The sequence below is a fragment of the Neomonachus schauinslandi genome, chromosome 7, assembly GCF_002201575.2.
Source record: "Neomonachus schauinslandi chromosome 7, ASM220157v2, whole genome shotgun sequence".
Taxonomy (NCBI): domain Eukaryota; kingdom Metazoa; phylum Chordata; class Mammalia; order Carnivora; family Phocidae; genus Neomonachus; species Neomonachus schauinslandi.
The window spans coordinates 85,586,871-85,612,075 of record NC_058409.1 but is presented as its reverse complement, the minus strand read 5'-3'; the positions used below and the strand labels follow the sequence as shown (position 1 = coordinate 85,612,075).

At 46.1% G+C, this 25,205-nt stretch overlaps 1 protein-coding gene across 2 annotated transcripts in view; it reads left to right on the top strand.

Moving 5' to 3' along the window:
- Positions 1-25,205, top strand: part of MCC (MCC regulator of WNT signaling pathway) — a 398,823-nt gene that overhangs the window by 321,861 nt on the left and 51,757 nt on the right. For both annotated transcript variants that reach the window (XM_044917088.1, XM_021701419.2), the window contains 3 exons: positions 5,671-5,834; positions 7,871-8,077; positions 24,952-25,098. In XM_044917088.1, coding sequence (XP_044773023.1) covers positions 5,671-5,834; positions 7,871-8,077; positions 24,952-25,098 — 518 coding nt within the window. The remainder of the gene's footprint in view (positions 1-5,670; positions 5,835-7,870; positions 8,078-24,951; positions 25,099-25,205) is intronic.

Sequence of the window (25,205 nt, the reverse complement as noted above, 5' to 3'; positions counted from 1 at the left end):
AGGAGTGAGGAGCCGGGCCCCGTATTGCCAGGCCTGACTCGACAAGAAGAGCCATAAATTCTAATGACTTTCAAATGCTGACAATTAATTCAAAACTGTTCTAAAAAAACAAAAACCAAAAAGGCCGTGCCAGATACCTACTCCTGCTGTCCAAACAACACTCATCCTGGGCCGCAGGTGGCTGGGCTGCATCCTCTGGTCAAAGGGAGATGCTCGTTCCACTTAATCATCTGTGTCGTCTGTCTCGTCTTTACAGCAAATTAGACAATGGAAGGCACAGTGCCAAGATTGTGTGAACTTACTCCTTCCCAGAAGTCCCTTCATGTTGTACTTGAATGGCCCACGGCTTAATTTTAATTGAAGGTTCGCATAAGAAGAAACCATATGAAATCTGCGTCTCTTTGAAACTGGGTCTGAGGAGCCTGGCAATCCCATTGCTTTACACCACACATGAAGTCCCATATACCTCAATTCTTTTAGCATCTGTGGCTGAAAACACAGTGTCTCTCTTGGGAAGCCGGAATGCTTCCTCCTTTCTGACAGGAGAGGTTTCATTTTCGCTCTGGCTGCCAGGAAGCTCAGGGCTAAGTGGAAGAGTCCGCCCCAGCAGCCGTGTGAACCTCCATCAGCGTCCTTGTCCTTTCCCTGGGTCCGGTCATTCTGTTTCCCCCTTTCGTGTGGGTGTTTGCTACAGGCCACTTCAAATTCTTCTTTGGAAAGAGAAAAATAACCTCCGTTAAAAGAATGTGTATCCTATACGATGGGCCTCCTCTTTGTCCTTGGCACGCGGGGCCAAGCCATCACCTTTCTTAAACAAAGCACAGCACAGCCTGAGGTGCTGTAGCGAGTCAGCCTCCGTGTCACCCTCATGACAAGTGTGGAGCTCAGTGGCAGGATGTACATTCAGAGTTGTGCCACCCTCACCGCCATTCGTTTCCAGGACTTTCTCATCCTCCCAAACAGAAACCGTGTGTCTGTAAGCAGCATTGCCCCACCCCTGGTAAGCTCTACTCTACGTCCCTCATCTCAGGGGAATCATGTAACATTTGTCCTTTCGGAACTGGCTTATTTCTGGTGTAATCTTCTCAAGGTTCATCCATGTTGTAGCAGGCATCCAAATTTCCTTCCTCTTGAAGGCTGAATAACATTCCATTGTGTATATAAGCCACATTTTGTTTTTCCATTCATTGGTCAATGGACCCTTGGGTTGCTTCCACCTTTGACTATTGTGTATGAGGTTGGTAGGAACATGGGTGTACAAGTATCTGTTTGAGCCCTACTTACGACTCTTTTGAAATTGGATTGAGAAATGGGATTGCTGGAGGATAGGGTAGTTCTATTTTTAATTTTTGAGGAACTGCTATAGTGTTTTTCACGGAGATTGCACCATTTTGCATTCCCACCATTAGGGCACAAGGATGCTAATTTTCTCTCCATATCCTTACCAACACATTATTTTATGTTGTTGTTGTTGTAAACAGTAGCCATCCTAATGGGTGTGAGGTGATATCTCATTGTGGCTTTGATTTGTGAATGAGGCACCTTTTGCACAGTCTGGAATACTTGGTCCCTGTCTCAGTTTATCCTGCTCCTCTGGTCCCTTAACAAGAGGTCCCTTAATCTCTCTTGCATTTTGTAGAGACTCCCAGTGCCTTAACCTGTGGTGTTGATGCTCTCGTCTGTGGCAGGGGCCAGATGATGCAGAACATTGTAGGTCGGGAGAAGGGACTGAGAATTTATTCCAACTCAATGTCTAGAGGAATATGGCACAGACTCTGAAAGCTAATTTCACTCTGTATGGAGCAGCACTGATGCTCGGGGAGAATGGTGGTGAGTGATTGGTGCTGGGGGGCAGCGCTCAAGGGACCCAGGATAGCTGCTCCAGCCAGCCTAGCCACCTTGTCCTCCTAAACTGAAGAATGACAAAAAGACAGCCACGTGTCACTGGATCACTAGTGGGACTTGGATCAAACCACTGTGCAGAACTCGGTGGATAACAGGCGGGAGTGTGTGGGGTTCATCATCCAACCTGTGCCTTAGACATTTGGCTTCCTAAGACCATAGAAAGCATTAATGGCCCTCTTTGGTTCAAAGGGAAGAAGCTCAGCTATTTTCAGTCTGGATGTTTATTTACATACCCTCCTCATCTCCTGATTCTCCATCCTGTACCAGCACCATGTTCTCTGTGGTCACTTTCCCCAGGGTGGTAGTGGACAGCTGAGAGAAGGGACTGTGGCATTTCCTCGTACACCTGTGAGCCTCTCAAGGTTGAGGAGAGTCTCTTATTTTTGTACCCTGCTGCTAGCCTGAGGCCAGGGCTCAGCAACTGTTTGGTTAAGCAATGAGAAAGAAGTATCGGCCAGGTTTATACACCCTCCCCCTGTTCCCCAAAGCCCAACATCATCGGCATGCAGCCTGGTTCCACCTCTAGGTCCTGCCAGAAGATCCCAGAGCAGACATGTCCAGTGTGATCACTGTATCAGGTGGAGCTGTGCTGGGGAAATCCAGATGGAATGTGTGAATAGAACCATCTTTCTTCCTCATCCCACTCATAAGCACTTAATAATGCAGATAATTCAGGAGTTACGTGAACTCCAGCCCTGTGTACCAAGAACCCTGCAGCTCAAGGTAAGTGATCATTTGGAGAAATTTCTCTGATTATTACTTACAATTAAGTGTGCTTCAGAGAGAGTTCCAGCGGCATGCTCTGGACCTCCTTAGCTTGAGTTGGTGGTGGGCACCTGTGGTGCCCTTCTCCAGAGGATCTTCTCCAGAGGACCTTCTGCAGTGAGGACTGTCCCCCAGTTGTTAGCAGCTCAGGGCATGGTCTATGATGAGGACAAAAAGCATAAGGTTGATGTAAAACAGGCTGCTACTGGCAGTCTGTGTTTCCAGTCTGTCTCTTAAATACATGATGTGAGGTTCGTATTTGCCCACTTAAAAATAATTCTTGATCACCTACACTCTTCTGTGTTGGAGATACAATGGTGAGGAACATCAAAGTTTCTTCTTCATGGAGCTCACATTTCAGTAGAGAAGAGGTAATAAACACATAAGTCTGATCAGATAGTGGTAATTGCCACGAAGAAGATAGGATAATGGGGTAGGGACTGAGCAGGGAGAAGAGCCAGAACCCCATGCTTTTTAGATAGGGAAGAGCTTGGTGAAGAGGTGGCATCTGAGCTGAGACCTGAGTAAGTGGAGACTTGGGTGGAAATCAGTCTTGGCAGAGGAAACAGCAAAGGAAAAGGAGGCATGCTCCAGGGATGGAGAGAAGGTCAGGAGTGTGAATAGAGCGGAGCGAATGAGGGGGAGGTAGGCAGATGAGGCAAGGACAGGGTCCGTGGTTCTCACCCTGGCTGCATGTGAGAGTGATCTGAAGACCTTTAAAAATTTTCTCAGTGCCCAAGCCCTACCCCCCAGAGACTGTGATTTAATTGGTCCGCAGTGGGGCCTGCACAGGGATAATTTATAAAAACTCCCCAGAAAATTCCACAGTGCAACCTGCGTTGAGAACATCATCAGTCTTGATCATGCAGAGTCTTACAGACTGTGGTGAGGAGTTTGGACTTGAGCTGAATGACAGTGGGAAGCCATTAGGTGGTTTGGGCTAGGGGAGTAACATCTGACTTACATCCTTGAGAAGCTCACTTTGGCTGCAGTGTGGGGAGTGGAGGTTGGAGGTTGTTCGGGTGGGTTCACTGAAGAAATGATGGTAGCCTGAACTGTGGTGGTATCGATGGAGATGGTAAGAAGAGGTCCCTTTGGGGATAAGTTTTGGAGGTTGCACTCACAAGGTGGATTGGGTTTAGGATGTGGGGCAAAAGGAAATGAAGCTTGCCTGACAGGTAACCTGAATAACTGAGCTGATGGTGGTGCCATTCAAGAGCTGGGAAGGAATAGGTGTGAGAGGAAGGGGAATAATTGGGTCCATTGGTTGGTGTGCAAGCCTCAGGCTGTCTTCTCTCTAGATTCAGGTAACTTGGAGATCCAGGCAGTCAAATAAGGTTGACCAAAAGATTCTGATATATTCTGTTACTATAGTACTGAGTTTCTTGATGTCTTCTAAAGGTAAGCCCCAAAAGCAATGGACTGTTGTAGTGCATGGAAGCTGTGATGAGAAGGGAGGAGGAACAAAGAAGAGAAATTGAAGACGTTGAGCTTCTTTCTTTTTTTTTTTTTTTAAAGATTTTATTTATTTATTCATGAGAGAGAGAGAGAGAGGTAGAGGGAGAAGCAGACTTCCCGCAGAGCGGGGAGCCCGATGCGGGACTCGATCCCAGGACTCCGGGATCGTGACCTGAGCCAAAGGCAGACGCTTAACCATCTGAGCCACCCAGGCGCCCGTTGAGCTTCTTTCATGTAGGAATCAGACTGGATGTAGGGGAGGAATGCCCTTTGAGAGGCTGCTTAACACCTGTCTTGCTATAATCCAAAATAGCAGGTTATTTGTGTTTGACTTTAAGGGGATTTTTTCCCCCAGCAGAATTATCTTCTAAAATATTTGTAGCTCATACTAAGATTATAATTAATTTTACTTCCCAGACCAAGCCCTAGATGTCCAGCAATTAAAAGTAACCCAGAGTTGGGCGCCTGGGTGGCTCAGTTGGTTAAGCGACTGCCTTCGGCTCAGGTCATGATCTTGGAGTCCCGGGATCGAGTCCCGCATCGGGCTCCCTGCTCGGCAGGGAGTCTGCTTCTCCCTCTCCCACTCCCCGTTTGTGTTCCCTCTCTCGCTGTGTCTTTCTCTGTCAAATAAATAAATAAAATCTTTAAAAAAAAAAAAAAAGTAACCCAGAGTTTTCACCTGGGTGGCTCAGTTAGTTAAGCATCCAACTCTTGATTTTGGCTCAGGTCATGATCTCAGGGATGCGAGATCAAGCCCCAAGTCATGGAGCCTGCTTAGGATTCTCTCTCTTCCTCTGTCCCCCCCCCCCCACCGTTCTCTCTCTCTCTCTTTAAAAAAAGGAAAAAATGTAACCCAGATTTTTTAAGTCAGGATCAAATTATTAGAATGACTTACAAGACCTTTACATGGAGAACAATATGAACTTCATTAGAAGAGTTTACTTTTCCCCTGATGGAAAAGTGGGTTAAATTGCAATGGTAGAGCACATTGATTGGTCACATCAGAAAAAAGTCCTGATTATAAGCTCACTGAAGGCAAGGACTGTCTCTTACAGTTTATTTTTTTTTTAATGCCTAGTGTCTCTGCTCACTCTGGGCCTTTTTTGCTTTGTTGAGTAAAGCTCTGAGATCTTTGCTGAAACTCTTTCTGGAGTCATACTTGTCTGAATAGCTAAGGAGGAAGGTTGACCAGAAGGCTTCTGAAGTCCCAACAGCCTCTTCTGGGACCCTTCTTTGTTCTTACCAAAGAACTTGAGACATAGCTCCCTTCGAGTGAAAGACTAGAGCATTTAGTGTGGGATGGCTGTCTAGAAAATGACCGTGGTCTGAAACTCCTTAATAAAGGCTTTACCTTTGCTCTAAGCCTCAGAGGCAGTACATACCAGCAGCCTATTGACATGAGGCCGCATAGCATTAAAGTCTAGAATATCAGGCTCCATTGCCATTCCATTTTACCCGACTGGTTTCCTCATGGTGAGTGAAATGGAGAGCACCCGTTGCCCACCTGCCTGCTTAACTCATCGTGTCCACCTTCACTCACAGATAATTGCAGTGACCTGAACTCAGAGCTGCAGAGGGTGCTGACGGGGCTGGAGAATGTCGTCTGCTGCAGGAAGAAGAGCAGCTGTAGTCTCTCCGTGGCCGAGGTGGACAGGCACATCGAGCAGCTCACCACAGCCAGTGAGCACTGTGACTTGGCCATCAAGGTATATGCTCCCCATTCTGGCTGGCTCTTTGAGGGCATGTGAGGGAAATGGTCAGATCTCTTTCTTCTGAAGTGTGGTTTTCTCAAATACCTGTTAGGAATGAGTGTTTCTAAGAAAACCGTACTATACTTCGGACCGCCAGGGAGAGGTAGGAGCCCTGTAAATTTTTGTTGGGCTGAATCATGTTTAAAAAAAAAGTCATTATGTCAGCAGTCAAGATCACTGGCTTTTCAGGAAAAGTGACGGTTTCCTTGAAAACTCAGACTCCTAGTATTGAACCGTATCATTTTAGTGTGGCCCATCATGTAGCACTCGCAAGTTGTAGGATTAACTTGGAAGTTTCACTTAAACTTTAAGGCCTCTCATATATTAATTCAGAAGTTAGCAATTCATGGTGCTAACAAGAGGGAAGTTCAGGGCTTGAGTGAGTCATCTGTCCTGAGCACACTGGACGAGGCCTCAGCCACACCTTCCACAGCCTTCCATCTTGGTGCCTTGGGAGCTCGAATGAGGAATGTGCTGCATCTGCACAGAGTCCTCATGAGAGCAATGGGAACGCCAAGGCCTATTGCTACTGGGCCTCTGGTATCTGTATATGACTTCACCACAGCTTAGTAACCTAGGCATAGCAGTTCAAACTGAAAAGTCTGGGAGGAGCCCACGTAAAGGGAAAATGTGACACATTAATTGAAAAATCCCTTCGACACTAGGCCCAAGGTTCTATCCACAGGAATCCTGGCTTTCACAAAAGCGCTGTGGTATCATCTCACGGTAAACCATGGTTCATATTTATAACACAGCTGGTTTTCCATCTTATTCATCGCAATTATAAACATATAGTTGATGTGGTTTGGGGAGGCAACCGCTGTCGTTTGTTTTGTTGGAGTCTCTGAGGCCCTGTATTGGATTGTAATGTCAATTTGGGTGTTAGTCCTGGCCTCAGCATTGCGAGGGCAGGAGGGGGTCGAGGGTTTCTGCCAAGCAGCAAGGGACGGACGGAGTAGGCCTGGAGCAGGGCTGAAAAGAGCTTCAGATCTGAGGGGAAGGATGAAGCCCCACGTGTGGAAAGTGACAGCAAGATTTGTGTAACTTCTTCATCACGGAACCAATGTGGGCATCCAAGGGTGTAGTCCCCTCACATTCTTGCATTTTTGAGACCACCTGTTTCTCCTCACATCTGCCTTCTGCCCTACATGGTCCTCCTCCCTCTTTTTTCCGTATCAGTTTGTTGGCTTATGCTTCCTATGCCAAAGGGCAGTGATGGGAATGAATAGTTTCTGAAGCAAAGCAGAATTACTTCTTCCTTTTTTTTCCCCTAATTTTATGCATGTCTCTTCTCCATTAATACTACATCTTAAATGAATTTGTAAAAGTCTCCAAGTACTATTAAGATTCTATTCTTTTTCGCTCATAGCTGTCTTATTAATTAATGAAATCCCTGCTGTCTTAGAAACATCCACAATGAGCTTCGTCTTTTCTGTGTCACTGAGGTTTATTTTTGTCTTCCACATCTTGGGACTGAACCTCATTCACACCCTCTGAATTCTGATGTGACACCAAAAGCTGGAAATGGTGATGTGACTTCTGCTATCCCAGAGTTGCAACATGGGAGGCCTATGATTTGGGAAACTTCAAGTTAGCTTTTGTGTGCTGTTTGCAACTTCGCACTTGCACTGTGAAGCCCGCTAATGGGCTTGCTGTCTGGTTACATGTATTTACCAACTCTGGAACGTGGACGGAGGACTGAAGCATTTGTATGGACGTGGCCGTTAGAACCACAGATAGACAAACATCCCATGAAGGGACTGTGTTGTTCTGACTCTGGGGACTGTTGGGAGACGCAGACTGTGACCCAGGCGAGTGACAGAGCCTTCTCTGAAAATGGGGAGAGGGTGATTTGGGGGTAGTCATGGTTAGTGTTAGCAGTGAAAGGACCGTAGAACCCACTCCTGTCGACACTCGCACCCATCCTGCCTATTGTCTTCCCTTCTCCTCGCTCCCAGGGAACCCACTGGGCTTGTCTTTGCGTTTTCCAGACAGTCGAGGAGATTGAAGGGGTACTTGGCCGGGACCTGTATCCCAATCTGGCCGAAGAGCGGTCTCGTTGGGAGAAGGAGCTGGCTGGGCTGAGGGAAGAGAATGAGAGCCTGACCGCCATGCTGTGCAGCAAAGAGGAGGAGCTGAACAGGACCAAGGCCACCATGAACGCCATCCGGGAGGAGCGGGACCGGCTCCGGAGGCGGGTGAGCGCACCCAGTCTGGCCTGGCCAGGCCTTCCCCCTGGACTGTGGGGCTGGAAGACAAACAAGCATGTAAGAGCCAAGGGCAGCCCCAAGAATTTTGTGGCATTCGTAGTCTTGGGAATCTCCATCCCTTTCTGACCAGGAAGTCATTCTCAAAAGGGGAGTAGTTTGAAAGCGCTGAGGTATGCAGGTAAGATTTTAAAAAACACTATTCTCTGGAATCACAAATCTAAGTGGATGGTAAAATTTTATCAGTGCAGTGACTCTCAAACCGTTCTCCAGGGTATGCACGTCTTCCCCAAACTCAATTAAAATGTTCTTCCTTTAAGATAGACTGATAATATTTTATAATTTGTAGAAATAAATAGAATTTTCCCCTTTGCAGTTTCTTCTATAAAATTTTCTTTACATTTGTAGTACCTGCTCTCACCTGCGGGGACTCTGATGTGAAGCGTCCCCTCCTCTAGTGCATTTATTAAGGTTATGACAATCGTGTGTGTGTATGTGTGTGTTTATATACGTACGCGTGTGTCACTTCTGTCATTCACCCCAACTTACCAAATGGTTCTGTGGCCTGCAGCAGCCTTCAGAGCAGAAAGCACCAAAACTTGCTTAGGGAATACATCCTTTGCTGAAGGAGCTGATGTTTCAGCAGAGTCATGTTTGGCAGAATTGTTAAAGCACTCAATTTTCTAAAGACAAAGTATTTTTTTTTCCTCCAGAACCCACAAGTACTTCTTTGTCTGGCTGTGGATTTGATCTGTGATTGGTCTGGAGCAGAGCAATGAATTCTTCAATCAGAAACATACCCTCTGAACTTCACTTTGAATTACTACACCGGCTTTACTCTCTTTCTCAATCTTGGCAATATTAGCAGCTTGCTTTCTAGCTGTGCTCTGACTGGCAATTCTGCACGCAGATAAAGCCGGCTTAGAGGGGAAAAGTACGTCTAGTAGATCCCTCATCCTTCACCATTGCTCTCGCTCCCTTACATTTAAAGAACACCTTGGAAATAACTTGTCTTCCGTAAGGTCAGCACGTGTACACCAGTCTGTTCTAAACGCACACACAGGTTTCCTTGGTTGCCATTATGCACGGATATGGAAGAAATGGCTATTTTTGAATACTACCAACTCTTGTCCTCATTTATGGCTAATGTCATAATTAAAAGGCCAGCATTCCTACCTGTTCTATCTGAGCATGATTTTGTCTGAACTCACATGCCTAAGCTTATTTTCAGTCCCCAGCTGGACAGGATGCCTTTCTGCACTCTGGCATCAGCAGGTGTAAATCATCCCAGTCAGCAAAGACTTTATCTGGGCAAGCTGATGAAATGCACTTAGTGCTGAGGCCCACACCACCTGGAATTTCCTGGGTTACACTCCCTGGTTGTTATGACTAATGCCCTAATTAGGCATGCTTGCTCTTAGCGTGCACATTCGGATGGTGCATGTTTTGTGAAGGAAATGTTGGTCTTAGGTGTAATTGCATATTGTGGTTTAGAATAAATTTCCTCCTCTCAACTTGAGTTACTAATGTACAAGGCAGCCCTGGATTGTGACAAGCAGAGGATGAAAAGCCAGTCCCCCTTCTGTGCAAGTATGTTCTCCAACTCTGGAGGTTATAAGAACAGCATAATGTGGTGGTACTGTTATGATGTACCTGGGGTCACAGCCTGACCTACCAAGTCACCGTGAACCTTGAGCAAGTTACTGACCTCTCTGTGCCTCACTTGACTCTGCCATGAGTGGGAATAAGAATAGTATCCAAGGCAGGAAAATCAGTTCATACTCATAAAGCACTTAGACAACCTTTATTCTTATTACCTTTTAAGTTTTGTAGTTAATATGGTTTTATATAATCTGTATTTCCATTACATCCAAATCATGAAATGTTGAGGAACTTGTGTCTCTTCCTCAACTGGGAATGTCCTCAGGAATGTGCATACCTACCCATGATTTATTTCTCTGTATTTCAAAACTAATTGTGGGTCTCATAGAATTTGCTAGCTGCCTTTGAATGCCAGTTTACTAGACTTTCAATGTTGGGTCACTTCCACCCACCACCACCCAATACATTTCACTTCCCTGAGGAATCTGTCTTCTGTGGTTCATTTTCTTCTGTTCTTCATGATGTGTAGCTCTGTGGAATGACTAAGGTAGTTTCATTTCCATCTCTGTGATACCACATGATACATGGCTTGTTTGCCTTTGCTGTCTTTAGCGCAGGTCTGAATTCACAGTTCGTCAGAGTTGCCTGAAAAGCAACTGGGGCCACTTTTTTTTTTCATGGCCCACATTCACTGTATAGAATTTGAACTGACCAGATCAATAGGATTGGTGCTTGCCCCCTGCCTGTAATTAAACCAAGTGCTCTCGGTAGGTTTTCTAAGCCTTGCTCAAGATTTAATTAAGTTAGATCTTTAATGTCAGTTAACAGATTGGGCTACTTGGCAGAGCAGTAACTAAGGAACAACAGGCAGACAATTTTTATTATTGGTCCCAGCTCGTTATTAAATGAGATAATCATTTATTTCTTCATGCTTTGTAATATAACCACTCATTTCCTCACACTTAAAGAATTGGGCTTAATTTAGGCAAGGTAGGATTAATTACCCTAGAAAGGAAGCACTCGGCTCTTCATTCATTTATTCGTTTCATGAACATGACTGGCCATCTCCTCTGTGCTGGGCAGAGAGGTTGCAGTGATAAACAGGACACTGTCCTTGGCCGGGAGGATGTTGGGGAGACAGGCCGGTCAATAGGTTGTTACAATGTTGTAGGGAGGATAGAGCACAGAGGGCGCCCGGGCAGTCCACAGGAGGGACTTTGGATGGTAGGTCCAGCTTCTCCACACTACTTTCATCTTTTACCTAGTCGTTTAGGTCAACTGCCGTGTAGCAAAAATGATCAGTGCTTTCCTCAGATAGTTTGGTAAAGCATAGTCTGGTAAAGTTTTTAGTAAAACTATGACCCCAAGCTCATGAATCTGTGTCCCATTGAGTCATAGACTTGAATCAAAATTAGGCCACACGAGTTCCTTCTGAGATTTTGTACAAATTCTTCAGAAAGTTCTGCAAATTCATGGCCTAAGGTGGTGGTAGGAGTTTGTTCTGTGTACCTTACGTCCCACCTGGGTATTTTCATCATGTCGGGAAATGAATTTCATCAACCTCTCCTGGACTTCCTTCATCCTTGGGATCTGACTTCTGCTTTGAGTCTCTGGTCATCACCACAGTAAATTCAAGAGACTAGAAGACATACTGTCTTGAACTAAATAAAAGTCACCTTAATCTCAAATTTCTCCCTCTCTACTTCTTCTCCTTTCCCTCCAAATGTCTTAAAAACCCTTAGTGTTAGTTAATTGACTTGGCTGGGGCAGGGGAAGGGGGCAGTATTTCCAGTAGTGGTAAGAAGACACAAGTGTCTGTCTTTTCCAAACCAATTACTCTTGATTCCTAAATGTGGTGTTACATTTATGAAGGGATTTCATTGTTCTGTGTTCATAGGACCCATGTAATTCAAATGGAATCCCCCAGTTCAGCTAAAGTCTTTTAAAATATAAATGAGGACTCAGCTCCAGATTTTTAAATAGCTGCCATGTGGCTCCTTGGCCAGGAAAAAGGACGAGTAAATTTCTAGAATGCTGCAGTGCCCATTTCCTCCCCCCTCACCTTGTCCTACTAAGCAGGAAGTAAGCCCAAATTCCTGGTAATGTAGCCTTTGGGGAGGAAGGGAGCGGAAGCTGTGAAAGGAGGATTACAGGTAAAGAGAGAAATTTCCTTCACACATTGTGCTCTCTGAGGACCATTAACTCTGAGGCTTTTCAAAGTAACAATCCTGTCATATATTCCTTTAGGCCACTTTTTTTTTTTTTTAACTTATGATTATAGTTTTATTATCGCAAAAAATCAGAAGCAGCCAAAATAAAGAGGCACAGGTCTGGAAGGGCTCCAAATGCAGACGTTCCTGATGTCTTCTCCAGGTAAAACCCTAGGTGGTGTTACCGCCTTTTCGGGCGATACTCAGAGTATCACCAACGAGGGAAGTTCCCCCGAACTTCAGTATAAGTTTTTATTGGGGTTTCACGATGTCGGCATGATTTATTACATTAATGGCCGTGTGGCTGAACTCCATTTCCAGCCCCTTCTCCTTCAGGGAGATAAGGCTGAGATCCTGGAGGCTCCTTGTAAGTTTGTGCCATGACAGGTGGGCTGGAGCTGCACTGTGTCTGCCACTGTCCTTCTCCTAGAGATCCAGGAGGATGGAAGGCTCCAGGGCTGTGCCGCTCAGCCAGGTGTGTGACACACAGGTCAAGCACGCGTCCCACCAACCCACCAACCAGGGCCATTTAGAGAGCATCCTCTGCTATGACCTCAAGGTCCTCCCCTAGAGCCATTAGTTCTAAATTCCACTGGTTCTACACACCAGTTCCACCTTCAGTATGCATATTCACCTGCTATTATGTCCAAGGGTGCTTGTCTCATCGGGGGTCACGTTTAAAGGAGTTGGAAAGAAGAATCCCAAGTAAGCCAAAGGGCCTATTAGAAAGAGTAATCACCTTTACGTTGACTGTGTGTTTTATTGTGTACTTTTTTCCAGTCATTCATTCGTTTATAATACCTATTTACTAGTAGGCTGCCCACCTCTACCGGGAAATGAGATTTCTAGTGTCACACTATTGCCTCCAGAGCACGGTCTGTCTCTGAAGCAGCCATTTACTTGGTCTGATTGTCTCCTGTTATATGCTAAGTCAGTAGCTCTTTGATATTTTTAACTAAAAAACAGTAATAGTGGAGATATTTCTGGAAGTGAAATTGTTGTGACCTTATGTAGGTTAAATAAAGATTCATCTCCGATTTGCCTTCCTTGGCTTTGAGTCCCATCTGAGCTCTTTCCGCTCTGCCTCCCCCTCCATGATGCTTTTCTTGACCACAGTGTCTGGATATGGAAAATGCAGGGCTGCAAAATGGTGCTTTATATTTACTATGAATTTGTATGTGTATAAATTTACATTGGCTATGTGTGCATGTATTTAAAATAGACCAGAACAGTATAAACCAATCTCATAATAGTTATGGTGAGGAGGGGAAGCAAGTACCTGGAAGTGTAGGTCAAAGGGTACTCAAACTTTTCCACAGTGTTCTAATTTTATTTTTTTTTAAGATTTTATTTATTTGAGAGAGAAAGAGAGAGCACAGAGGAGAAGGAGAGAGAGAAGCAGACTTCCCACCAAGCAGAGAACTGAACTGAGCTGAAGGCAGATGCTTAACTGACTAAGCCACCCAGGCGCCCCCTAATTTTATTTTTTAAATGAATGTATTATTTTGTATAACTTTTAATAGGTAGAAATACATATACATAGACATAGAAAGAAAGCTAATAAGCCAACATATTAACAGAGGCTAAATCCAGGCTGTGAAATGTTAAGCATATGTTTCTTCTTTATACTTTTCCTTAATTTTCAAATTAAACAAAAAGTGGATTATGGTCAGTGATCCCCATCTCCCAGCTTTAACAACTTGGTAGTCATACACAGTCTTCTCTTTTGCCCTTGATGGAATTTTGTTCATATCTTACATGTTGCATTTCTTCTTAGGAGTTTCTTTGTATGAAAAAGATATGGCTGGTATTAGCTAAGTTTAAATTTGTAAAAGGTTTGGAGAGAGAGGGAAAGAAAAAGAGAAAGACCACCTGTTTTAACACTCCCATCCCTAACCTGGCCACGAAGGAGGGAGCTGAGAGGAGTGGGGTCTGGCTCCAGGGCTCTCCTTCCAACTGCTATTTTGGGGGGGTCTCAGGTGGCTCTTCTTTTGTGTGGCTGATCTGTTAGTCAGGATAAGGATAGGTTATACAGCCATTACAAATTAACTCCCCAAATTTCCGTGGCATGACACACCAGAAGAGCTTATTTCTTGCTTGCATTGCATGTCCAGCACAGATGTGGGGATATGAGCACAAAGCAGAGCACAGAGCTCTGGTCACTCAGGGGGCCAGGCTGATGGCACCCATCACCTAAAACAGCCCTTGAAGGGACCCACTCCGCTCACTGTCGGTTGGCCAGAACTGGACAGACGCCCCCTCCTTAACCACAGAGGCCCTGAGAAACGTGAAGGAGCACATGGAGATTCGTTGAGCAGAAAATGTTCCTAACTCAGCTGGTTTGTTTGAGCATTACACCAGATAGACTTGGACGTGAATCAGAGTGCCAGGGAAACAGGCTGTCTGCCCCTCCATCTTGCGGTGGCTCTCAGTGTGTGTGTCAGAATCATCGGAAAGTCTTTTGGAGGATATGTGCCCTGGCCCTTCCATGAGCCACTGAATCAATGGTTGGGGTGCAGGACCCTGGCAAACTTTTGCTCATCTTGATCCCAGTAAGTTCTCGGGGACAGGAAAGGGAAGGAAGTGTCCTTCAGTCACCCACTGGATGTGGGCCAAGAGCCTCTCCAGGCATCTTCAGCTTATTTTTAAAAATATGTTTTCAGGGCGCCTGGGTGGCTCAGTTGGTTAAGCGACTGCCTTCGGCTCAGGTCATGATCCTGGAGTCCCGGGATCGAGTCCCGCATCGGGCTCCCTGCTCGGCGGGGAGTCTGCTTCTCCCTCTGACCCTCCCCCCTCTCATGTGCTCTCTCTCTCTCAAATAAATAAATAAAATCTTTAAAAAAAAATCTGTTTCATCTTGATAGTATTAACATTCTCTGAACATTTTCAGAGTAAACATTACCCCTCCCAGACTAAAAACAGATACCTCTGAAGGCAAAGCAGGATTTAAAGCCTAAATTCAAACGCTGAACATACTTTGAGCATTTACTTGTGATGAGCAATGATGTATGCACATCTTGTTTCATCTGTATCAGAATTCTACAAGACCACTGCTAGTGTTAAACCCTTCTTTTTTAAAAAAAATTTTTTTTTTAAGATTTTATTTATTTGCGAGAGAGAATGAGATAGAGAGAGAGCATGAGAGGGGGGAGGGTCAGAGGGAGAAGCAGACCCCCTGCCGAGCAGGGAGCCCGATGCGGGACTCGATCCCGGGACTCCAGGATCATGACCTGAGCCGAAGGCAGTCGCTTAACCGACTGAGCCACCCAGGCGCCCAGTATTAAATCCTTCTTAGAGATGAGAAAACGGAGACCTACAGAAGTTTGATAATCTTGTCCTAGTCCACAATGGTGCCAAAACTTGGGCCCTGGTAACCTTACTACGGGATGCAGTTTTCATTGTCCTGTTGTCCAGATGCTTTTCCTGGGTCCTCTTCTCCCTTTTCCTCATTCTGTCACCTGCTTCCACACAGACTAGAAGTTAGTAAACCATCCTCAGTTACAGTAACATGGGCACCAGATTTCCTTGGGCTTCTACAGACCAGTCTTGCTAGCATGGTAAGACAACACTAAGTGAAGGCAAAATGAGTTTTTTCATAGAGAACAAGTGACCTGTATGTGTATTTCTCTTGATTTGAGCCCACCAGAGCATCATTGGTAAAACCTATCGCCCTTCCTCTCTGTGGTTTGAGGAGGGGTGATGTGTGGGATCCAAGGCAGAGAACCCGCAGAACTAGGATTCTTTTCATGTCCTCTTTGGAAACTGTTCCAGGGACTCTAAAAGGGCTTCCTGCACATTTGTGCCATGGAAATTGTGAGGTAACTTTTTCAGTTGTGGGCACTGGTGTTTGCTTCTCCATCCCTGGCCTCTCTTCTCCAACCCCTGCTTCGAAATTCCAGGTCAGGCTGCTTCAAGGCAGACTCATGGCCATCAAGAAAGTAGCTGACTCCCTTTGTTGGAAAGCTGGTAAGAAATCAGGAAGGCAGCCAAAACTCTGACCTCTTCCCTGATGTGGCCATTTTGATAATTCGGTCCAGGTTCTTCAGTGGTCTGTGGAACAAAAGAGAAAACAATGCACCTAGCAGATCTTCAGAGAATGGAAATGCTGTTGGGTTTCTCTTCTGTTTTGTAATCCCCTTCCTCTTCCATTTCAGCCTACATGAAATTGCCCTGACCAATAAAAATACGACTTTCCTGGAACACGGCATAAATGAGATTCATAGGAACAAATGTATCTTTTCTGTAAATAAATTCTGATTCCTCATTTGTCTGAGGGTTCCAAGAAAAGTCTTATAAAATCTCCAATAAGAGAGCGGTTCTTAGCAAACTCTGGACTTGGAGGAGGCTGCTCTCCGAGAAGCAGAAGGGCCCAACTGCCCAAAGCTCGTTGAGGAGAGCTTTTGCAGCCCAGCGGTTCTGCCCGTTTGCAGGGCTGAAACCCCCTCACCTCAGCCAGCTCCATTACACAGTGAAATTGTGAATCACCACCTAACTGCCTGAAATGACAGCCGCCCAGTGAACAGTGCTGCACATCGTAAGCCGAGCAGACTCCTTCTCTGGCTGGTGACCGTGTTTCTAATCCTGCTCAGGACTCCCGGGCCGCCTTTCATTCCTGCGTGTCACCCGTCTGTGAACCACATTCACAGATGACTTCATCAACTGCGCAGTCGTCCTGTCTGCGTCCCTGAGCTGTCCTGGGAGATGGAAGTGTCCAGCAGCTGACCCGTCTTACACTTATCCTAGCCTCCCTTTTTTCGGTGGACTTCCCCCCACTTGGGAAACCCTGTGCCCGCCCCTCTGGATGTTTGTCTTTGGCAGCTCCATTTCCAGATTCTTTGTCACCAGCATCTCGCTGTCTGGCTGCCATAATCTCGTAGGCTCCTGATCTCTCATCTTTGTATTTACTTTCTTTCATTTGTCGGCTTTTATTTGGCCTGCAAGGGCAGAGAGATAAGCTAATGACATTCCTCTGTTAAAAGCACACTCACTGATCCGTGAAAGGTCCCTCGCTTAATTTATTTACTCCTTTTATATCCCATTCCCTTTCCCCGTCTTGCATATGTCTTTATACACCGAGTTGTGTGTCTTGTTTTTAATTTACATAAATGTTTTTGCGCTGTAGACTCCTTTCTCCCACTCAGCACTCTGGATCTGTCCGGATTGCTGTGTACCCCATCGGGTCTGACGCGCCCGTGGCCACCTCGTAGTCTGTAGGGTCCCCCGCCACGCGGACCGTGCCCGACGACAAGACTTTCCACTGCCCGCCACCAATTTTAAGATGATCTCTTTGTTCCTTTTTCCCCCTACGTTTGCCTTACAGTGTTGCTACGTATGCAATTATGTTTGCATCCTCATTTTCCAAGTGGCGCTAGTGGCATGACAAACCACCCCAAACTTAAAGACCTGAAACAATGATTTATTCCTATCTGGAACCCCTTGGTTCCCCAGAACCATGCATTGGCTGTTCTCGCTTCGGTTCAGATGTGGCTACAGTCAGATGGTGGCCCGCGCCAGAGTCCTCTTGAAGGCGTCCTTACTCGTAGGTCTATGGGGTGAGGCTGGCTGTCGTCTGGGGCCATAGCAGGGACTCTTGGTCAGATACATCTGCAAGCATCCTCTCCAGGTGGCCCGGGCTTCCTCACAGTGGAGTGGCCGGCTTATAAGAGCCAGCATCCCTAGAGGGAGCGGGCAAAGCGGATCCTCCTTTTCTAACCTAGCCTCAGAAGCTCTGTAGTACTGCTTCTGCTATATTCTGTTCATTAGACGCCGTCCCTCAGGCCAGGCGCGGGCAAGGGGAGGGGACTCGGACTCCATCCCTTGATGGAGGGAACATCAAAGAACTTGCAGGCGTCTCTCCACACTGCCGCACCTGGTTAGAACCCAGGGTGACGCTTCAGTGTTAGGACTCAGGTCCACCTCCACTTCTGGAAGACACCTCTATTTTCTTTTCAGATACTGTTTCTCCGTCCTTTCCTGTGTTCTCTTCCTCTGGAACTCCTTTAAAAGTATGTTGGGGCCTTGGTGGGTCACTTGTGGTTTCAGTGACATATGCATATTTTGTATCTCTTTAGCTCCCTGTGCTGTGTTCTGAATTAATTTCTGTGCTCTGTTCCAAGTCACTCATTCTGTTTTCAGTTTTAACCAGTTGAGAGTTTAACCAATACATTGATTTTATGTCATCGGCTACATTTTCTACTGGCTTGTTTTTCTCGTCTACCTATTCTTGTTTGATGATATCTGCCTGTTTTTGTTTCCTAATTCCTTACTTTTTATAGAAAGTACTCCTTTTAGGGGCGCCTGGCTGGCTTAGTTGGAAGAGCCTGCGACTCTTGATCTTGGGGCCGTGAGTTTAAGCCCCACTTTGGGTGTAGCGATTACTTAAATAAATAAAAGACTTAAAAAAGAAATTAATCTTTTTATCTTGCAGAGGGCCCTACACTGATTATGATATAGTTTGCTGTTTGCTTTATTTTCGTTTCTTCTCGGGTGGCTTCCTCTCCTCCTGTAGATTGCTGCCTCTCCTGGGTGATCGACCCCGTTGCGCAACTGTCCCCCCATGTCCAGCAGCTTCCAGTCACGGGAGCGTTAGGTCTCCTGTCCCCCCATGATACTGGGTGATTTACAAATTAAGTCTCTGAGGCAGTGACCGGCTGGCGAAATCCAGACCAGTTTTAACTCTTCATTTCTAAGTGGGGGCCCTGTAGTACACAGATGCTATAGATTTGGACTCAGCACCCTGTGTCCTGGGTCTGGGATTTTGGCTTCTTATGGTTGACCCCTGGGCACAGTTCTAGGGCTTCTTTCTGGCTTCCTGCCAGCTAGTGTGAGGGTCACAGAAGGGCGGGGCGGGAAGTTTCCAGGCTTACGGAGGAGGATCTGAGCACAGATGGCCTCTCAGGGGCCCTCTCTGGCCCTCCTGGCCCCACACGCTGCACCCTGCTCTTCGTTCCTAGGGCTGCTGCGGCACCGCCTCCCTCCTAACCTCTGTAGCTTTCTTTCCCACCTCATTTCTGGCACCTGGAGATTTCACTGCCTTTCCTTTAACCTTGGCAGTGAATTTCTTTCTCATTGTTCCTCTTTTATGCAACATTTCTATGCATCCTTAGCAGGAGGAGTGCCTGTTTACTTTAGCTGAGGCTGTCATGTGCTGGAAATTGTCATTTGTTCTGTATCCAGACCCTTATTCCTCCTGTTTTCAGCCTCCTCCTCATTCTTGTCCTTCATATACCTGCCAAAGCTGAGTCTAAGCCCTGCCAACCTTCTCCAGGGTAGACAGGCCGCCTCCCCTTGTGTATTTGATAGAATTTGGCTTTTCCATTCTGTTCCTTCCATCAATACTCTTCCCTCCACTTTGCATTTACGGAATGTGCCCAAATCTTTCTGCTAATGCCCTAAGCATGTGCTTTTCACTGTTACAGTTTTAATCCGGTTTTTATTCTTTACTATTATTTTCATGAGGTCTCCAGAGTTTGAAGAGAACAATGCATTTACTCAGTCTACTGTCTTGAATGAAAGAGCTCAGCTGAGTTCTCAGTGCTGCTGTGTAAGCTTTTTTTTTTTTTCTTCTTCTTTGGTCCTCATTCAGCTTCCTTCCTCGTTTCTGACATCTGCTATTCCCTCCCTCGCTCCTAGCAAAGGACCTCAGCTCTTTCCTCTTAGAGAAACAAACCATCAGATGGGGGCCGTTCTGTTACCCATCCTCTCTCTCCCATCTGCAAACTCACCTTTCTTACTGCCTATCCTCACCTTTTTCCCTTCTCTCCTGGAGCAAAATCACGGTCTCATCTGTCCTCCGTTGATCCTTCAGTTCACCTGGCTATGTGTGGGCTCTCCTCCCCGCCCCCCCCGCCCCCCCCCGCCCCTGCCCCTGCACCTAGTGCCTTGCCTCTTCCCTGGGCAGCCTTATCCACACACAAAATTCTTAAACGGTATACCCAGTTCTGATCTCCTTCCCTTAGGTTATATTTCTAACTGCTGACTGAATATCCTTACTCACATACTCCATGGTTTTCTCAAATTCAGCATGTCCAAAGCTAGCATCTTTATTTCTCTCTGGAAAGTCTGCTCCTTCTTACGTTTTCCCCATTGTGCCGAGTAGTGCCCTGATTCGCTGAATCACCCCGGCTACCAGTTTGGGTTGTTTGTGTGTGTGTGTTTGTTTGTTTGAACTTCCTTGAATAGTTCCAGATCTGCACACTGGCCATTACAGTAGCTACTGGCTACACACATCTATTTATATTTGAATTCAAATGGACAAAAATAGAATACAATTAAAAATTCAGTTCTTTGGGTCTAGTAGGCACACTGCAAATTCTCAGTAGCCACGTGAGGCCAGAGCAGCTGTAGAACAGCATCGCTGTTCCCGGAAGTCGTTGGGCGACGCTGCTCTAGGATGTATTTTACCATTTTTGTTCCCATTTCGCTGTGTTGGAGCCTCATCATCTCTCTCGACTCACCCCCCTTTTCTTGCTCATTTCAGTTCATTCTCTTTTCTAATCAAATGATTTTTTTAAGATTTTTTTTTTTTTTTTTTTTTTTTTTTTTTACATAGGGAGCGCGAGTGAGAGAGAGCACGCAAGCACAAGCAGGGGGAGCAGCAGGCAGGGGAGAAGCAGGCTCCCCTCTGAGCAGGGAGTCCGATGAGGGGCTCGATCACAGGACCCTGGGATCATGACTTGAGCCCAAGGCAGACACTTAACCAACTGAGCCACCCAGGCTCCCCTCAAATGATTTTCTTTTTTATAAGACCCTTTACTCCCTTTGAGAGTCATTAAGTTATAAATGAGAAATGCAGAGTTCTGGCATTTTAACGTCATTTCCTTACTTGAACCTTTCAGAGTCCTCCCCAGCCTGCTCCACCCTGCCTCTGTTTGCCTTTTCCTTTTTATTTGCTTGATGAACAACTACATGACCTCCAAGATTGAATCCCAGTGTTTCCCACTGTGGCAAGGCAGAGGAAATGTGTCTTTTAGACTTGGATGCTCCTGTTGATAGCCCTTTTCAGAGTGCATTCACATTGCAGTGTTTGGCTCAACTCCAAGCCCCTATAAAACAAGAATTTTACCTTCATACTCTATCATGTTTCCAATATATGCAAGAGATTGACTCCTTTTTTTTTTTTTCTGAGAGAGAGAGCATGTGCGCATGAGTGGGGGTGGGGAGCGGCAGAGGAAGAGGGATAGAATCATAAGTAGGCTCCAGGCTCAGTGTGAAGCCCGACATGGGGCTCAGTCTCACCACCAGCGATCATAACAGCCGAAATCGAGAGTTGGACACTTAACCGACTGAGCCACCCAGGCACTCCTGCAGCAGGTTGACTTCTTTTCGGGGCATCTAGATGAGGACTGGCTATGTGCTCACTTCAAGAGAAATCAGAAAATGGCCACTCAAATCACGTTCTGTGTTTTGTTGCCGAACTCCAATTGAGAAAGCCTGGAAAGGGTGATGAATGACCTTCCAATAAGTATTGATTCCTTGTTTTGGGTAGCTGTGATTCCTGGCTACCCCCTGACTCCGAGCCACAAATTCTTTAATATTTTCAGTGAATGCAGGTATATTATTTAATTATCCCAAACTCAGTGGCTTAAAACAACAGAAATTTATTCTCTCACAGTTCTGGAGTCCACGCAGTCAAGGTGTTGGCAGGGCTGCGCTTCCTCCAAGGGCTCTGGAGGAGAATCCTTTCTTGACTTTCCAGCTTCTGGTAGGTCCCGCAGTTCTTTGACTTGAGGCCAATCTCAGCCTCCATTTTTACTTGGCCTTTTTCTCTGTGCCTCTTTCTTTTTTTCCCCCCCTTAAGTAATCTCTACGCTCAATGTGGAGCTCAAACTCGCAACCCCAAGATCAAGAGTCACATGCTCCACCAACTGAGCCAGCCAGGTGCCTCATATACCTCTGTGTCTTAAATTTCCCTCTCCTTTTTCTTACAAGGATACAAGTCATTAGATTTAGGACCCACCCTAAATCCAGGATGATCTCATCCTGAGAGTCTTAATTTAATCATATCTACAAAGACCATATTCCAAAATGAGGTCACATTCACAGGTACTGTGGGGGTTTTTTTTTTTTTAAAGATTTTATTTGTTTATTTGACAGTGAGAGAAACAGAGCGGGAACAGAAGCAGAGGGGGAGAGAGAGAGAGAAGTAGGCTTCCCGTGGAGCAGGGAGCCCGATGTGGGGCTCGATCCCAGGTCCCTGGGATCGTGACCTGAGCTGAAGGCAGATGCTTAACGACTGAGCCACCCAGGCGCCCCGGTACTGTGGGTTTAGAACTTGAAGCTGTCTTTTGGGGGAGGAGGGCGGTGAAGGGCATGATGCAACCTGCTAGAGTGGGTAAGAATAGGAATGAAGACAATCACAGCTGTGTCTCTCCCCTCTCCCAGGCTTCACCTAAGCTGAATCAGCAAATTGGCTGTAGCCTTCATTTCTGTGCATTTATTCATTTAAATTAATTAAGACCCCTCCCACCTCCAAATCAGGAAAAGAGAGAAGGCTATTTAATCCAGCTGGCTGTCTATCTTCATGACAAGCTCACTCCACTCCCTTCAGCTGGATTTTTTTCACTGCCTAACAATTACCATTAAATGATAAAGCGTACACCAAAAATAAACCTGTTTATCATTCTGTAGTTTTCAAAGGCATTCTCCAGGTCTAACGCTTTTTAAACGAAAATGGATATTTATTTATTTTTTATTTTTTAAAGATTTTTTTTTTTTTTTATTTATTCATGAGAGACAGAGAGAGAGAGGCAGAGGGAGAAGCAGGCTCCCAAGGAGCAGAGAGCCCGATGCGGGACTCGATCCCAGGACCCTGGGATCATGACCTGAGCCGAAGGCAGACGCTTAACCATCTGAGCCACCCAGGCGCCCCTGGATATTTAGATTTAGAAATCATTTTAAGCATGCATGCCTGTGCACAAACAAGCCATGGAGAGATAGGAAGAAAGAATATTAGGTACCTTCTCTGTTTTTATTTTTCAGTGCCATCTAAATTTTCCACAGTGGACATGTTTTACTTGAGTGATTAGAAGAAGAAACTTTTTTTCAATAACATGGGTAATTTTAATGCACTTTTAGTAAATTGCCCAAGACAATTTATTTATATATTTTAATGTAAGGTGAGTAGGCCACTTGGCATTGTAGGAACCGACCACGGATTATTCTGTGAATGATTCGGATACTCTTTAGATTTTGGAATGGTGTTAACATTGTCAGTTATTCAGGACCTCATCAGACTTTGATAGCAGTAGCAGTGGAAATCCCTGGTCTCCGTCAGGGAGGTTTCCCGGGTGCCAGGAAGCAGCTTGATGGGAAAGCAGGCCCTCTCTTTGCCATGCAGCCCTAACAAGGCATCCGCACTATACCTCTTCTTGGTTTGTTGGGGACCAGTCCAGAATAAGCCCTGTCAGCTCTCACCAGCAATACCCTTTGGCTTTAACAAGCATGTGTTTTTCTAGTCTTTAAACTATTTTGAGGTCTGCCCTGTTTCTGGTGTGCTATGAGGACGACCCGTGTTTCCATCAACCCCCTGTTACTGGAAGCTGCAGCAGAGCGTGAGGCACTTTTTAGCTGTTACACCATTGAATGCAATTCGCTCTGAGGGAATTTTCCTATTTTGGCTTCTAATATGTTGATGAATTATTGAAATTTCAATTACTTTTGGTTCCCAATTTAGCAGGATGGAGACATCAAAGATATTTAATATGAAAAGCTTTCCAGTTGCTTTTGGAGAAGGGTTTGGTGTCAAGGATGTGGTTGCATTCCTCCCGTCTCTGGGACTAAAGTGCTCTGTGGCCCCAGGAGTCCCTTAGGACTCGGGGTGTGAGCCCTCAACTGGGAGCATCTGCAGATCCTGGGAGCCTATCAGATATGCACATTCCACCTACCAAATCAGAATCCCTGGGGATGGGACCCTAGGCTCTTTAGCAAGCCTCCTGGACATTCTGGTGCACTGACAAGTTTAGAAAGCCCTGACTTAGATGTCCCGGTGCTAATTCTTCCCAGCAGGACCTGGTGCCCATTTGTAGGGACCCATGGGTGCTATAGTCAGTTTGCCCTTCAAGGTAGACATTGTACCTGATGACAAAACTGTGATCCAGGTCATCAGACCAATTTCTCTCAATTATTTTCACTTCCTTGGAACACTTCTCACTTTGGAAATCACTGAGCCATAACCATAGAGAAGAGAGTCTGCACATTTAAGTTCTGTGCAGGTAAATGTGTGTTCTAAATGTAATTCAGAGGACCCCGGGTTTCTCTTTTATGCAGAAAGACTCTGTAGATATTCCTTCCCGCTGTCCCATGGATAATCCCATCTTCAAGTCTCTTGGGGGAAGCTGCAGGTGCGTCTGTGTCTTGCCCTTGGCCTCTCCTCCTTGCTAGTGCCTTCGGCTCTTCCACACCATGCAGTTCTGCCAGTACAGTGTCACCCTGATGCCTGTGCCCTCGTGCAAGCTGTTCCCCCACCCCCAGCTTGCTCAGCACCCCCATCAGAGCCGGCCCCTCCTCATCTTGTCCATTGCGATCTGGTCGCTTCCAAGACTCTGTTCAAGCACCATCCCCTCCTTCCCTGTCGACTTGAGATGGAGGTACATTCTTCCCCTTTTCAGCTTCCTACAGCACCTTAGGTGGATATTTACAGCATTAATGTGCGCTTGCATTGAAATGATTTGTTCTCTCTTCCTCTGAGCTTTGAGTTCCAGGCGAGTGGCGATTTCATCCCAGGTTCTCCATCTGCAGTACCCAAGACGTTCAGGCCCATGAGGCAGAATGAACAAACATTCCTTAAAGATGGTCCTTCCCCCTCTGCTGGAAGCCTTCAAAGCCTTAGAAAACATTTTTAGATCATACCTGTGAAAAACAGATGATGGCCAGCCAGTGGCAGGTCTAGTTAAGAATACAACAAACTTTTATGTGGACTCAACCAAGTTAGCTTTAGTTAGGTTTTCAGTGAAGCTAATCTCTTCATGGAAATGAAAACCCAGCCATCTGGCTACTTTGCTCCTTGGCCAGGGAAGCCACCAACTGTGTCTAAAGTTTGCATTATTATTTCAGGTTCGAGAGCTTCAAACGCGACTACAGAGCGTGCAGGCCACGGGGCCCTCCAGCCCTGGCCGCCTCACTTCTGCCAACCGCCCAGTTAACCCCAGCACCGGGGAGCTGAGCACAAGCAGCAGCAGCAATGACGTTCCCATTGCCAAGGTGAGCGCCCGGGGACGGGCGGGAAGCCTGCTCTTTTATCTGGAATCCGCACCAGCCTCTACCAAGCTTGGCCACTGTGCAGGCCTGGGATGAGCTCTCAGGGCGCC